The sequence below is a fragment of the Paroedura picta genome, chromosome 15 (assembly GCF_049243985.1).
Source record: "Paroedura picta isolate Pp20150507F chromosome 15, Ppicta_v3.0, whole genome shotgun sequence".
Taxonomy (NCBI): Eukaryota; Metazoa; Chordata; class Lepidosauria; order Squamata; family Gekkonidae; genus Paroedura; species Paroedura picta.
In genome coordinates this window covers 26770146-26785307 of record NC_135383.1, presented here as the reverse complement: position 1 = coordinate 26785307, position 15162 = coordinate 26770146, and the positions used below count along the sequence as shown (strand labels likewise).

The window sequence follows — 15162 nt, the reverse complement described above, 5'->3', positions numbered from 1 at the left end:
CCAAAATGGCCAATGATGGGCCTGGAGGGAGTGGGGAGGGGAGGGGAGGGGCCCCATAGGGTGTGTCCACAGCTCTGCTTCCCAACCATATTCTGCACAATTGTGCCACTTCTTGGATTTCTCAAAGCCTGAAGAATGTTTCAGTCAAAAAGCTGAGAAAGGCCGACATACAGTAATGATAGGGCTCTTTTGGCTGATGGTAAGCGTGAACATGGGCCTCCACGGGCCACTGGATATTACTGCCTTAGAAGGATTGGTTCAGGTTTCAGTCTCCTGTTTCTCCCGTTCTCTCTGCCCCACACCCGTTGTATACCATTGATCACAAGATATGCCGACGAGCCTAATACTCGTATTTCCAGAAGGCCTGTGAAGTGTGTTTGTGGCGTCTGTGCGTTGCGATCCATTAGTAAACGAGTTTTTTGTACTTTGGGAAATGAAGATCTTGCCTTGGAAATCTGCAAGGCAAACCCGCTTGGGGGGAGGATCCTAAAGGAATCAAGGATCCCATTTATAGAGACACATCTGGACAAGTTACCTGGGTGGTTCCATGTCACAGACCCTAGAGTGGGAAGGGGCCACACAGGCCATCTAGTCCAACCCCCTGCTCAACGCAGGACCAGCCCAAAGCAGATCACTTTAAACACGTACGAGAAAAAGATGATCTGTGGGGGAGGGGGGATCTTGCTGTAGTCCTGCAAGGAGGCTCGCATGGCCAGGTGCCTCTTTGTCATGTCCATCATTAGCCGAGGGCTCCCAACTTCCAGCTGCCTTCGGTTGCTGCCAGGCTGCATCTGACCATGGCGGTCCTAATGGAACCAAGGGTCAAAGACGGTCAAACCAATATGCAGAACTATAGTCAATTTCTAATCAGTATGATCAATCAGAAGGTTGCAATCATTTTCTTAACCACCGGGCCATCACTGGTGTGGGACAGGCAGGCACTCTTCCCTGGTATCTGGATTCAGTTCTTGTTGGGGACCTTCATTGTGTTTTTGTCTTCCTGCTTTCCCCAGCCAATTTTGGACTGCAAAACCGAAATCTAAATAGTGTGTTAATATCATTGTGGAAGAGCAAAATCTGCGTATGCTAAATATTCAGGCTCCCTCTTCTGCCCCACCCCACCCCTTCACGTCATGTTATTTCAGTTCTGTGGGAGCTTCTCTTGGGCCTTAGTAACGCTCCTGCACTCTTCCTCAAATTCCACTAGGAGTCGTGGAGGTTTACAGAGTGACAAAACGAGTGGAGTTGGGCATCAAGGCAACAGCCGTCTGTAGCGAGAAGCTCCAGCAGCTGTTGAAGGACCTCGACAAAGTCTGGAACAACCTGATCAGCTTCATGTCCCTCGCTGCTTTAACGGTGAGAAAAACGGGGCCTCTTTGTTGACGTTTCTCTTCACTGGATTAAGCTTCCTATTGCTGTGATCCTCTTCCAGGCTAGCCCCATCTCATCAGGGTCAGCATTGGGATGGGGGGGGGGGGAACCAAGGAAGACCACGATTGTGACACAGAGGCAGGCAGGAGCAAACCACCATTGAATGTCTCTTGCCAGACGGGAAAGGGTGGAGCTGTACAAAAATAAAATAATAACAATAATAACCAGTAAACATTCTGGCCAGGATGGAGCCATCTGGTCTTGTTTCTGGGCTGCCCAGATGTTTCTGCACCCCCTGTTGCCTGTCTTCCCTGCCAGCGAATGCTCATGGGAATTGTAGTCCATGGACCTCTGGAGGGCCGCAGTTTGACTACCCCTGCCTTAGAGGGTAGGTTGCATCAGACCACGGAGGTTCTAATGGAACTGCCATAGCAGATGAAGAAGTAGGAGTAGGAGTAGAAGTTTCTCCTTTGACTGCTTTTGGACCAGGCTGGGGCCATCAGGAGAACACCTCCCCCTAATGCAGTCTCAAGGAGGAGGAACTGAATCCCAAGAGTCAGGACTGGCCCGCTTTCAAACCAACAAGAAGGACGATTCACAGTAAGTGAAACAAATCCATATTCACCTTTCTCCTAATATAGGAATCCAAGGTGGGTAGTGACGAATCTCGTGTCATTTATTTTTAGCCTCTGGTGTAAAATATGCCTTTCCCTCCACTGTTGCCCCTGCAGCCTGATGAAAACTCGTTGGATTTCTCTTCTTGCATGCTTCGCCCAGGAATTAAAAATGCTCAAGAGCTGGCTTGTGGCGTGTGCCTCTTGAATGTCAATTCTAGAAGCAAAGTAAGTACAGGAGGAACATTTGCCCACCTCCAAGACCCCTTTTCATTTGCTGAAAATCTGTGTGGCTTTTTTATGTTTTGCTGCATTTATTCCACTAACCTTAACCAACATGTCAAAGCATAATATACTTTCTTTCATTCATTCATTCATTCATTCATTCATTCATTTATTTGAAACGTTTTATGCCACCTTTCCATGGGATCTGGTTCCCCAAGGCAGCAACATAAAAATATGAAAACAATTAAAAAAAACATTTTAAATGAGAAAATAATGCAGTAAAAGCACACAGACAGTACCAGAACCAGGAAGAAGGACCCATAACTATTACTGGTGGTGGTAGTGGTGGGGGTGGGGGGGGGTTGCCAATTATTTTAAAACTTCACCCTCTGGAAGAAGACACTGCTGGAGGAAGACAGGTGAGTCTCCCTGGGGGGGTTCTAAGCTCCAAGATGTGATGTAGGCAAACCGGGGCTCTCTCTAACTTTTTGCCACTCAACTGACTGCCCAGGGCCTCTTCCACAACAAGTGGTGGGGTGGGGGAACAGGAAAGTGGAGGCTTTGGACATTGAGGGGATGCAGCAAAGGGACTGCATACCCACAGCCCACCTGGTTAAGTGTGTGCAGGTAGAATCATAGAGATAGAAGGGGCCATGCAGGCCATCTAGTCCCAGCCCCTGCCTAAACCATACAGGATCTGTCCAGACACTGCTTAAGGCAGTGGTCCGCAAACTTTTTGGGGTTGCGGACCGGTGGGGGGGAGGGCGATCCAGGCACCGCGCATGCGCGGCAGCCCCTGCGCAAGCATGCATGCGCGGCAGGTCCGTGCATGCGCATTTGCGCCCGTGGGGCCGCAAATGCGCATGTGCATCAGAACCTGCCGCGCGTGTGCATTTGCGCTCCTGGTGGGGCCGCAAAAGCGTGTGCGTGGCCCCACCAGGAGCGCAAACACGCATGTGCGGCAGTCCGCACATGCGCGCATGTGTGAAACTGCTGTGTATGCATGTTTGCGGCCCCACTGCCTCGCATGTGCGTTTGCACCACCGGCATGCCGGTGGCCGCATTTCCCTCTCCCCCCCCCTCCCGCAGAAAGAAGCTTTGGCGGCCGATTTGCTTGCGGCCTGGGAAGTTTCTAGCTGCAGGGGGGGGGGGTGAGGGGAGAGGGAGCCGCCACGGCCCAGTGGTTGGGGACCACTGGCTTAAGGACTGCCAGTGAGAGGGAGCTCCCCACCCCCTTAGGCAGTCAGTTCCACTGTTGAACAAGACTTGTAGAACCCTAGAGTGGGAAGGGGCCACACAGGCCATCTAGTCCCACCTCCTGCTCAATGCGGGATCAGCCTCAAGCATCCAGGACCAGTCTCTGTCCACAAGTACCATAAGGGGAAACAAAAAACCCAACCCGAAAAACAGGCAAGAACTAAAAGGGTTAGAGATTAAAACAATTATAAAAATAGAAACCTTTTATTGGAGCTCATATATTTAGAACCATTTAAAATATCTGTTGGCACACGTGAAATATGTGGTTGAGTATACCAGTATTGCCAAGTTAGAACCAGTACCTAACACCTTTCGATCTAACAGATCTTCATCAGAGGTAAATAGACAGATATATTTTTGTACAATATTGCAGGGGGGGTGAAAAACTTATTTGATCAGGTTTTATCTGGGTTTCTTATCTGGGTTTTATCTGGGTTTTTTATGATGGGCCATTTTAACCTACCATGAGCTGGCTTCAGGAATGGTGGGGAATAAATCACATAATAATAACAACAACACCTACATAACAATAACAACAACACTTGCTCCCCCAGTTCTGGGATATTTTTCCAAAACACAAAACTTTGCAATCATATCTATTTCTGCTGGACTCCCACTGACTCGCAAGAGTAAATTCCTTCACCTCTAATGTGACTTGGGGAAGGTTTCACCAGATATCTGAAAGAGACTGTTTACATGGCTGTGAAGTCCCAGACACTCTAATAAGTATTGTATTGGATCGCCCAGCTCTTTCGGCCCAACGGGCTACTATGCATTGCTGTTCAGCAGATCTATACTCCAAATGCAGTTCCAAATCCCTCATTATGAAATCATTGTTATCTGAATAAGGTCCTTCCAAACTTGCCAGGATTGTGGTTACTCTTGGGAATATGCTGAAAATAAATAGCCAGTGTTTGTTGAGGCAGAAACGTGGCTTTGTATAAGTTTTCTTTGGTATTTGTTCTCTCTGGATTGTGGTTTGTTAATAAAGATTTCTGATATCTAAATGCAGGATCAGCCTCAAGCATCCAGGATAGATAGTATCTGTCCAGCCACTGCTTGAAGACGGCCAGTGAAGGGGAGCTCCCCACCTCCTCAGGCAGCCCATCCCACTGCTGAACTAGACTCAGGGAATCTTAAAATGGGAAGGGCCACATGGGCCATCTAGTCCCACCCCCTGCTCAATGCAGGATCAGCCTAAAGCGTCCAGGAGAAGGATCTGTCCATCTGCTACCTGAAGACTGTCAGGGAAGGGGAGTTTACTACCTCCTTGGGTTTCTCAGTATTCCTCCACTTGTTCTGAATGGCTGTTGCATCAGCAAAATAAAAACAGGAATCCAAGGGCGTCTTCGAAAATAAACAAAATATTTTCCAGGATAAGCCATAGGCAATAAAGAAGAAGAGTTGGTTCTTATATGCCGTTTTTCTCTACCCAAAGGAGTCTCAGAGTGGCTTACAGTTGCCTTCCCTTTCCTCTCCCCACAACAGACACCCTGTGGGGTGGGTGAGGCTGAGAGAGCCCTGATATTTCTGCTTGGTCAGAACAGCTTATCAGTGCTGTGGCGAGCCCAAGGTCACCCAGCTGTTTGCATGCCGGGGAGGACGGAATCTAACAGAAGAGACTTAAAGACTTTTAAAAGCTTATGCTGGCATGCATTTTTTTCATATTTTGCATGACACCAGACTCCTGTTGTTTTTGTAATATTTATAGGTTCCAGTCTGGAATGTTCAATCCATTTTTTAATCATCATATTTGTATTTAAAATTGTAGTCAGTGTAGGGCCCATTTAGGCTTGTGTGCTAAAATGCAAATGTAAAGTGAAGACATATTTCCCAGTCCTGTCTAGAATCTTCCATAGCGCGTCCAGGTCAAAAGTAAAACAGTGACCTGTCTGGACCATGGAAGCGTTTCAACTCTGAGAACCTTTTGTTGTGTAGCCGGGGTGGTGTTCATCATAGCAGTGCACAGATCTGAAGGCCCCTGACAAAGCCAGTCATGTGACCCACCCTAATTCCTAAATCTGCTCATGAGCTAGCAGCACAATAGCAGTCTGGAGGTGGGGTATTTTTCAACGAACCCTAACATTTAACCACAAATTATATAAGGAGAGGAATTTTTCTTTCTTTCTTTCTTTCTTTCTTTCTTTCTTTCTTTCTTTCTTTCTTTCTTTCTTTCTTTCTTTCTTTCTTTCTTTCTTTCTTTCTTTCTTTCTTTCTTTCTTTCTTTCTTTCTTTTTTGGGGGGGGCTACAAAATATAGAGATGAAATAATTATGGAACCAGAGATGAACTGTGAGTTCTCACTGTATGAACTAGCCTGGGAGATCTTTTTGCAGCAAACCAAAGTTAACTGAATCCCTGCTCTCTTCCCTCCAGAGAAGTATTCCAAAATGTTCTGGTTTGGAATCTTGCTTTGGAAAGAAGAGAGGTGTTGGAGTTTGTAATTCAGAGGCAGCTGGAGACTGTGGCTGTAGCTTGAGCCTTTCAGTGTCAAGCTAAACAGCAGGAGAAGGGTGCATGAGAGCCAGAGTTCTGTCTCATAACAACAAGCCACAGGACTGGCTTAGAATCTATGCTGGCATGGCAGAATGGAGACCCATAGGCTTGGAAGTCAGTGCTGCTTCACTGTCAAATGGGTCAAGAGAATCTCTGGAGGACAAATCAGTGGGTCACGGAAACCCCCCCCCCCAAACCCACACCCCCAAACACACCACACCCCTTTCCACAAGAGGGCAGTTCTCGCCAGCTGGCTCCTGTATTTGAGCAATTGTGTTGACCTTTTTGGTTTCAACATTGTTTCAGAAAGAAGAAAAGCCTGCAGAAGAACCTCCTAGAGAAGTATGAACCCATGATTTTTTTAAATCTTGTCACGTGTCCAAGGCAAGATGGCAGCCTTGACCTCTGTCCTTTTTCTCACTGTGTGTCCGGTCATGGTTTTTGTGACTCTCTAACCCAAGGGTAGTCAAACTGCGGCCCTCCAGATGTCCATGGACTACAATTCCCAGGAGCCCCCTGCCAGCGAATGCTGGGAATCCTGGGAATTGTAGTCCATGGACATCTGGAGGGCCGCAGTTTGACTACCCCTGCTCTAACCATTTAATTTAATCGACTAATTGGTGCTTGCGTTGCTTTCCCTCTTTCCTGTCTTGTCAGCATGCCTCCTGCCTTGTGAGTAGTTTGCTTTTGTGGCAGTATGATGAAGACGTTGCAGTCATAGCCAACTGTGCATATCAATTCTTGCATGCCTGTCCTCGGACAGGATTGTCTGCACAGGTTGAAGGCTATAAGGGAGCACACTGGGCATCTCGGGTTATGTATACTTTAGTGAACACCAGCTGTTCCAGAGCCTTCTGTTGGAAAAGGAGGTGGTTCTAATTGGACTTCAGCTCTCCTGGCATCTCCATGTAAGACTGACAGGCAAGAGTCTCCTGCTTAATGTTGGCATCAGAAAACCCAGCTGGGCCGGTGTTTGTGTGTGTGTGTGTGAAAAATCAGATCTCAGGAGGAGTCTCTTAAACATGTGCTGAGATATCTTCCATTAATTTAGTTCCTTTGTGTTCTGCCATTCTCCCCAGTGGGGCCCCAAAGTGAAGGGGACCATCATTCTCCTCCCAGGTTAGGCTGGAGAACGGACCTTGGGCCCCTAATTGCTATAGTCCTTTCCCCCAAATAATTGAATATGTTACTTTTCTAAATAAGTAAAAATTGTCTTCAGTACTAGGAGGAGCAAAAGATTTAATACCGCTACTGCAAATGCTTATTTTATTTAGAGTCTAGAAAAGCAGCATTTATTTCTTGCCTTCATATGTTGTCCACCTTTCTCAATGGATAATCTCTCTTGGATTATTCGTCTAAATCTGTATATAGCCTATAACTTTCTGAACAAAGCAAGCATTTTAGTAGCAAATAATATAGTATTAAAATTAATTTACCATTGCTTAGTACTTAGAATCATAGAATCATAGAGTTGGAAGGGGCCATACAGGCCATCTAGTCCAACCCCCTGCTCTACGCAGGATCAGCCCTAAGCATCCAAGAAAAGTGTGTATCCAACATTTGCTTGAAGACTGCCAGTGAGGGGGAGCTCACCCCCTCTGAACTACTTCTACTAGTTGTTGTTTACTTAGACTGCTCTTACCCAACTTTCAATAAATAATTTCTAAAATGTGTTCAGTAAAACAATTTAAAAACCCAGTAACAATAGAGAATTAAAAAGAAATTAAATAGAGGTGTCAGACAGAATTCCAGTCCTGACTGTGGTGGTATTTCATGCTCTCAGTCGCTTTCCTATGACTGGGATCTTGATCGCTCATTCTTATATGGAAGAATATTTTTATAAATAAAGATGATAATGATGCCGTCATCATGAGAAAGGCCCATTCAGAGTTTGAGCCTATGGACGGGGCAGGGGGGTATTTGCACAGTCCAAAATTGGTAACACAGCTAGTTGCACACCTGGGGAAGTCACAGACCACCCCAGTGTGACATTGGGATGGGTGGTGGCGAGTTGCTGCCGTCAAGATTTCAAGCGCTGGGCTCCAACTGCCTGCACTTTGGGGCTGGACCGTGTGTTAGGCCTGTCACAAGGATAGGACCGAAAGTAGCCCTTCACGCTCCAAGTCTTTCCCATCCAAGCTGTCATGTGTCCAAATTGTGCAGATAAGCTCCATTGTGTTGTGAGAATCATAGAATCATAGAGTTGGAAGGGGCCATACAGGCAGCCATCTAGTCCAGCCCCCTGCTCAATACAGGATGCGCCTAAAGCATCCAGGATATGGATCTGTCCAGCTGCTGCTTGAAGACCACCAGTAAGGGGGAGCTCCCAACCTCCTTAGCCAGCCCATTCCACCGCTGATCTACTCTGTAGGAAAAACATTCCTGATATCTAGCCAGTACCGTTCTACACATAGTTTAAAGCCATTAGAATCATAGAGTTAGAAGGGACTTCCAGGGTCATCTTGTCCCACCACAATGCAGGACACTCACATCTACCTGCCCACCCACAGTGACCCCAATTTCATGCCCAGGTCCTGCATATCTTATCCTCTGCTGCCAACAGGAACTGTTCACTGCCCTCCAAGTGACAACTTTTCACACACTTAAAGACAGCCATCCTGTCCCTTCACAACCTCTTCTTCTCCATGCTGAACATTCTCAAGTCCCTCCGCCTTTCCTCACAGGGCTTGGTCCCCAGGCCCTGGATCATCATCGCTCTCCTCTGCACCCTCTCCATTTTTTCCACCTCTTTTTTGAAATGAAGCCTGCAGAACTGCACACAGGACTCCAGGTGCGTCCAACCAATGTGGAGTGCAGTGGGACTATGGCATCTTGTGATTTCCATGTGATGCCTCTATTGATTACAGCCCAAGACAGCATTCACCTTCTTTACTCCGTTTGCTCTTATTTAGCTTACAGTCCACAGGTACCCCAAAATCTTGTTCACTCACAGTGCTACCCAGAAGGATTGCTACCCATCCAGTGTGCATGCTTCTCATTTGTGTGACCCTGATGTGGAACACTGCACTTAACCTTTTTGAATTGCATCTTGTTCTTATTTGCCCACTTTTCCAGCATGCTCAGATCTCGTTGAACTCTATCTTCTGGGGTGTTTCCCTCAATTTGGTGTCATCTGCAAATTTAACAAATGGCCCTTCCACCCCCTCATCCGGATCATTGTTAAACATGCAAACATGCTACAGTTGCTCCATATGCAGCGTCATCACCCTCTGGATCACAGCCAGATGCTCCTTAGTGAAGCTGGACAGCCAGCATGGTAGAAGAGCAGGCCCAGTTATAAGAGACCTGGCTCCTCACTGTCCTCCTCACTGTCCTCACTGTCATTTAGCCCACCCTTGGGCCAGTCACACACTCTTAGTCTAACCCACCTCACAGGGTTGTTGTGTGGATAAAATGAGAAAGGGAAAGCCCTGTATTACTGCCCTGAGTTCCATGGAGATAGGACAGAGTAGAAGCATGTTCAAGGAAGAGGAGAGAGCAGCAGAGGGTGTGATAGGGTGGTAAATGAACCTACGTTAAGGAGGGAGTTGGACTAGATGGGCTTTATGGCCCCATTCAATCTATAGTTCTATGATTCTCTGCTTGAACTGTTGCCATCTTGATGCCGATTGAGTGCCTAAGGTTTTGTCCTTGTACTGAAACAATTCTGCTTCCAGCCTCAGTTTGCAGAGTGAGAAATCGTGAAGCACAGTTTAGTGCCATTGCTCAAGGGGAGAACGGAGCAACTTAAATTTCTGAGACTGATTATCAGAGCGCCATACATAAACCCAAAGGGCCATGTTGACTTCCACGACATCGACTTCCATTAACCTTAGCAGGGATTGCAGCTTACCCGTTCTTCTGGGGGTGGTGATTTCAAGGTGGAAACCACCTGGCAACCACATTGTCCACTGGGCTGGGCTTGCCCATGTTTCTGAAGCACGGGGCAGATGCCACATTGGGGAACCGTTCTCAGAAGAACCAAGGTGACCAAGCCTCACTGCTCTGGGGGGTGAGGGGGAATCGTGATTCCTCACCCACTTTTATCTGCCAGCTGAAACTGTGGTTTAGGGTTGTCCCCATCCTAACCACGTTTCCTCTTAACATGGATTTGCAAACCGGCCTCAAATTCTGATTAGTCCCAACTGTGGATAATGTGGATGTAAGTCTGGTTCTGGCTGGCCTGAGGAAGTTACAGTCAAGATGGGGAGGGCTTTGGGGGCAGGGGGGTGCACGATGCTGCAGCCCAATAGCCACAATGAATGGCTGGAGGGTAGCATGAGACTCTTGGTGTCTTCATGTCTTTGAAAGAGCTGTTGGTAGACACTTCCTTGACAATATCACATTCTTTGGCCTTCTCATTTCCAGGGCCTCTTAACATATATCCACCAGCCCCACGTTAAACTTCCATGGGAACAGAGAACTTGTGAAATGCCATAAAAATTTAGTTGTGTGCATCGTGCATCAGTGCCACCCTATGCACCGTGATCCAGCCCATCCCCTCTGGTACTGAATTCCTGGAGCTCATGTTTTGTATTTCCCCCCAGGTCTTTAATTCCGAGACGGACAATTTCAAACTTGCTTACGGAGGGCATCAGTACCATGCCAGCTGTGCCAACTTCTGGATCAATTGCGTGGAGCCCAAGCCCCCTGGTCTCATTCTGCCCGACCTGCTGTGAAGACTTCAATCAACTTGATACAATCCCAAAAGGGAATGATACACTGGAAGGGGTCCGGGGGTGGGGGGGACAAGTGGGGCGGGGGCAGGGGCGGGTGGGGCAATTAATGTGAAAACTCTTTGGAGTGAGTACTGAGAGTATTTATAAAATGTTGGTTCAGGCTCTTTTGCAAGAGGCAGAAGCCACTATTTATCTCCAAGTGAAGGACTCTGCAAAGAACGGTTTGGATTGATCCACGAGAGTGGTTGTGTTTTGTTTTGGGACTTTTTTGTGGGGGGGGGGGGATTGTTGCACTGAGGCACAAATTGCTGTTTTTCTTGAGTGGGATTACAGATGTGGCAAACCACTTGATCTAAATTTGGGGAAGTGGGGAATGAAAATCTTCCCTCCAAGAGAATTAAAAAACTCCTTCCATTTCACGCCGCAGTGGCTCTGGATTGGTTGTGTGTTCTCGGATTCCAAACCTGCCTGCTGATTTCCTGGTAGGCCCCTCTGGATGTAATGGGCTAAGCCCCCTCTCCTAGAGGTAGGCCTTTCCACCAGCACGGGCTGCCTTCCTCAGTGCAAGGGGCTCTTTTGCCCTTCGGTTGGGGAAATGCTTTTGCCCGTGGTGGAAAGTGTCCTTGTCCCCAGAACCCAACACATGGTCTGGATGCAGGCAGGAGGCCTCTCGTTCCATCGAACCCAACGAATGCAGTGTCTGGAATCTGCATTTGGTTTTTAGAATGAATTGGCAGGATGATGTCAGGGGGTCTTGCAATGAACAGCCGTCTTCCATCTTTCTTAAGGGCATTACCGCTCCATGCGACTCATCTAACTTATGGCAACCAGAGGATTTCTCTGTTCGAAAATGCTGTCTTCTATTGGCTGATTGTCATTCTGACGTGTGCTCTGATGGAACTTTCCTGATGCACTAACCGCTGAGGAAGTGGAAGAAAGAGTTGGTCTCTCCTCAGCGTTAAGCAGCTAACTTGCCTTGTGGCTGAGATCTCAACGCTGCAGAAATCTAAAGCCATTTTTATGTCTCATGTTAAAATAGAACAGGGGTTGTTAATTGGTGTAACGAGGCAGGGAGTCTGACAGCATAGCATCTCTGGCTGCAGGAGATCACATCTGGACAAGAACTTTGCCAGTTAGCAGAGGTGCTGCTGTCACCTTATGGCCATTTTGCTATACCCCAAAGTGACATGTGACTGAACTCCCCAGAAATAAATGAGAGCAGGGTTGAGTTTAAACTGGGGACGGGGGTGTCCTCTGTTCCTTTGTCTCTTCAGCAGGAGCTGAAGATCTCAATGTCTCAAATGCTCAAGCAGAACATGGCAGAGGATGCCTGCTCTCTTGCCCCAGGGCTCCTGTCCTGAGGACTAGGGCGTTTGTGCCTTGCTGTGCCCTGGATTCATGTCAGCACTCAGCGGTGCCACTTTGGCCTTTCTGCCCTGATCTTGCTTTTGGGATGCATTCTCACCTCACTTTGGGGCACAATGAAGTCACCATGGGGTGATTTTACAGCATCTGTCAGGTGGCAGATAGTTTCTGATCCCGGCTGTGGAGCATCCACTGAGCTCTCTCCTAGCTCCGGGGGGCTCCTTGGCGTAAGCGTTTGGCAAACTGTATGCACGCAAATGTTTGGGAGGATCATCTTTGTGTGTTGCTGAATCAGTCTGGTGTTTGCGCTGGTAAAGGAAAGGGATTTTCAAAGATAACTACAACAGATCCTCATGCCACAAACTGTTGAAGGGTGGGGGCACACCAGCTGGCGCCAGAAGGCTAAGCTTGGGCAGCCATCACTGCAGGAGGCCGTTTCAAAAGATGCTTTGACTTCTCATGCTAATACTGTCTCTAGATCACCCCCGCCTGCCTTGTAGCCATGTCGTTGCAGGGAAGGCGGGAGACAGAATTTCCAAATTGTATTGCTAATGTCTACTAAAGGAAAGGTGTTTTAAGACTATAGCAGTGTGCTTTGTGTGTTTGCTGCTGCCAACAGTTTTACATTTTTGCTGATAATCTGTTGCCCTGGGAGAGGCTGTTCTGCTCATGCCCCTGATCAAAGGGCTCCGCTAGGTTTTGTGCTCACCTGCCCCTCTCTCTGCTGCTGTTCGGTCAGCCGAGGATCCCAGTGTCCTTGGAAACTGCATCCGAGGTTACAGTGCTCTCCAGACTTCATTGTCAGGCTCTGCTTTTTCTTGCTCTTAATTGAGTGCAGGTGAACAAACAGAGGGCAGGCTTTAATCTATCAGGCTTTAATCATTTGGGGGAGGGTACTGCTTTTAAAAATGCACCTTTTTTCTTGGGGTATTGATGTGAATTTTCCCTGTGGCTCTAAGGGGGACGGGGCTGAGTAGGCGGGCAGCTCTCTGTAGCCTTGATGGCAGCCGCCCCCAGCGGTGCCCGTCTGTGGATTCCCCGTCAGGCCGTATTTCTGTTTCCCTCGGCACAAGCCTGTGGCCGTGTGCTGCCATTACTGCTGTTGGCGCACCCAAACTCCCAAGGGCTCATAAGTGTGTCAGTTGCAGCACGACCAAGGAAGGGTCTGTCTGTGTTTTATAAGACCAGGATGACCAGACGGGGCTGCAGGGGATGGAAGTGCTGCCCTCCAGAGGCATTCAGGGTCTCAAGCCCCGTCTGTTTTCTGCTCTTGCAAGCGGAAGTTTCTCATGGGATTGCGTCCCCTGCCATAGTTCGGACAGGAACTCCAGCCAAGCATACATGCAAACGATCTTCTGGGTTGTTGTGCGTGGGGGGCATGGGGGGCATGGGACTCCCCACCCCATAGCTGCAGCATTGTGACACCCTCCAACTGTGGAAGCAGGCCAGGTTTCCTGGGAACTGTGGGTGGAAAATCAGCATAGCCCTTTGGGGGGAGGGAGTGGTCCCAACTGTGAAGGCTGCACCTGGTAGGGCCCTGCCCCCAGAAAGTCACCCTTGAACCTTGTCAGTCCCGAATCATTCACATCTTATTTATGTCCCCTTTGTTTCAGCAGAATGGAAACATTTCAGCCTTGCTCTGCATCAAGCCCACCTTCTCTCAGCATTTTAGAGAACCTTGTGATATGCTTTTTAATTGGGAAACTGGGGGCAGGAAGGGAGTGGAAAAGTGCTGTCCTTGCCAGTCATTGTCATGAATATGTCACAAAGGGATCAGAATAATTTTTTAAAAATATTCTCTTGGAGATTCATGAATGGAATTTCATGTTAAAGGGATCACTATTTGCAAAAGAAGAACCAGCTGCTATTTTGTCACCACTTTAACTCACATTGGTATTATGCTTTTTATATTTAATTCCATTTTTTCAGGTGGGAAAAATGTCATGTAGCTATATGAGCACGGGAAACTCTTTTTAACATGCATATTATTTCCTGAAGCTGCCTTGATTGCCTCTGAAATGGTTTTGTGTCTGTTACAACTATGATTGAATCTCTTGTTTTATTTTGTGGCATGGTGTTGTTGATATTTTTAAAAACTTGATAACTTAAAATTGATCTGCTTCACTTGCAATGGTGTGTACAGACTCTTCTCGATTACTGTGAAATTCCTGATTCTCAATTAAAAAACGGCTCTTATTTTATTCCAGTCAGTCTGTGATGTCTGTTCTTTTCTCCATATGCCAATATTTCAGGGGAGGAGGGATAAGACTGGTAAATTCAGCACCAACAAAAAGAAGCACTGCTCCACCTAAAGCAAAAATTAACTTGTAGAAGTCTCTGGTGATTATCTTAGGTGTTTTCTTATTAGATTCATGAAGGAGACTAAATCCATCAATGGTCATGAGCTAAATTAAACCTCCTTGTTTGGAGCAGCGTGGGAGGGGAACTGCCATCAATTTGCAGCCAACTTACAGCAACCCTGTATGGCAGCCTTTTTCAACACTGACAACAGTGTAAGCCCTGAGCCTTTGGGGGAGGGCAGTATATAAATATAATAAATAAATATTTCACAGGCTTTGAGGTAGCCCCGAAGTGATATCAGCAAGCCACACCTCCCTGCCACAACCTGGAAGTGACGTCACCAATGCTCCCTCCTCGCCCAGTGGCTGCTTCATTGGGCTGAGTCCAAAACCAGGATAGCCTCCCTTCCCATCCACCCACCCCTCCTAGTCACCCAGAGTAAAAAAAAAACCACCACCAACCCCAAGAGGACTCACTCAGCTGGAGGGTGGCTGCCAGCTTCACCCACTGCTGTGACCAAAGTCTAAGTGGCGGCAGTGGGAGCTAGGCCCCTCTTCCCACCCAAGCCTCGAAGCTGCACAGTGGCATCCTCCGTCCACCGCTGCAACCCAAATCCAGGCTGTGGCGGGAGCTCGGCCCCTGTCACCCCCTCCTAAGTGCTGAAGCCGCCCATAACAGCTTTACCAGCCCTGATATGAAGACGTCGAGTTGGTGCCATTCAGTATAACAGCTGGCGCTGAACTGTGCTGATGGCAAGGCAGATAATCTAACGCAGGGGTAGTCAAACTGCGGCCCTCCAGATGTCCATGGACTACAATTCCCAGGAGCCCCCTGCCAGCGAATGCTGGCAGGGGG

The 15162-nt window shown here is 47.8% G+C and overlaps 1 protein-coding gene across 9 annotated transcripts in view; it reads left to right on the top strand.

Moving 5' to 3' along the window:
• The window catches only part of SYNRG (synergin gamma), an 89715-nt gene extending 79017 nt beyond the window's left edge, over positions 1-10698 (top strand). For 6 of the 9 annotated variants that reach the window (XM_077312489.1, XM_077312488.1, XM_077312487.1 and 3 more), the window contains 4 exons: positions 1208-1356; positions 2103-2213; positions 6269-6304; positions 10510-10698. In XM_077312489.1, the coding sequence (XP_077168604.1) occupies positions 1208-1356; positions 2103-2213; positions 6269-6304; positions 10510-10641 (428 nt within the window). In that variant the 3' untranslated portion in view covers positions 10642-10698. The remainder of the gene's footprint in view (positions 1-1207; positions 1357-2102; positions 2214-6268; positions 6305-10509) is intronic. The other 3 variants (XM_077312490.1, XM_077312485.1, XM_077312484.1) reach the window with 1 other exon arrangement.
• Positions 10699-15162: the final 4464 nt, after the last annotated feature.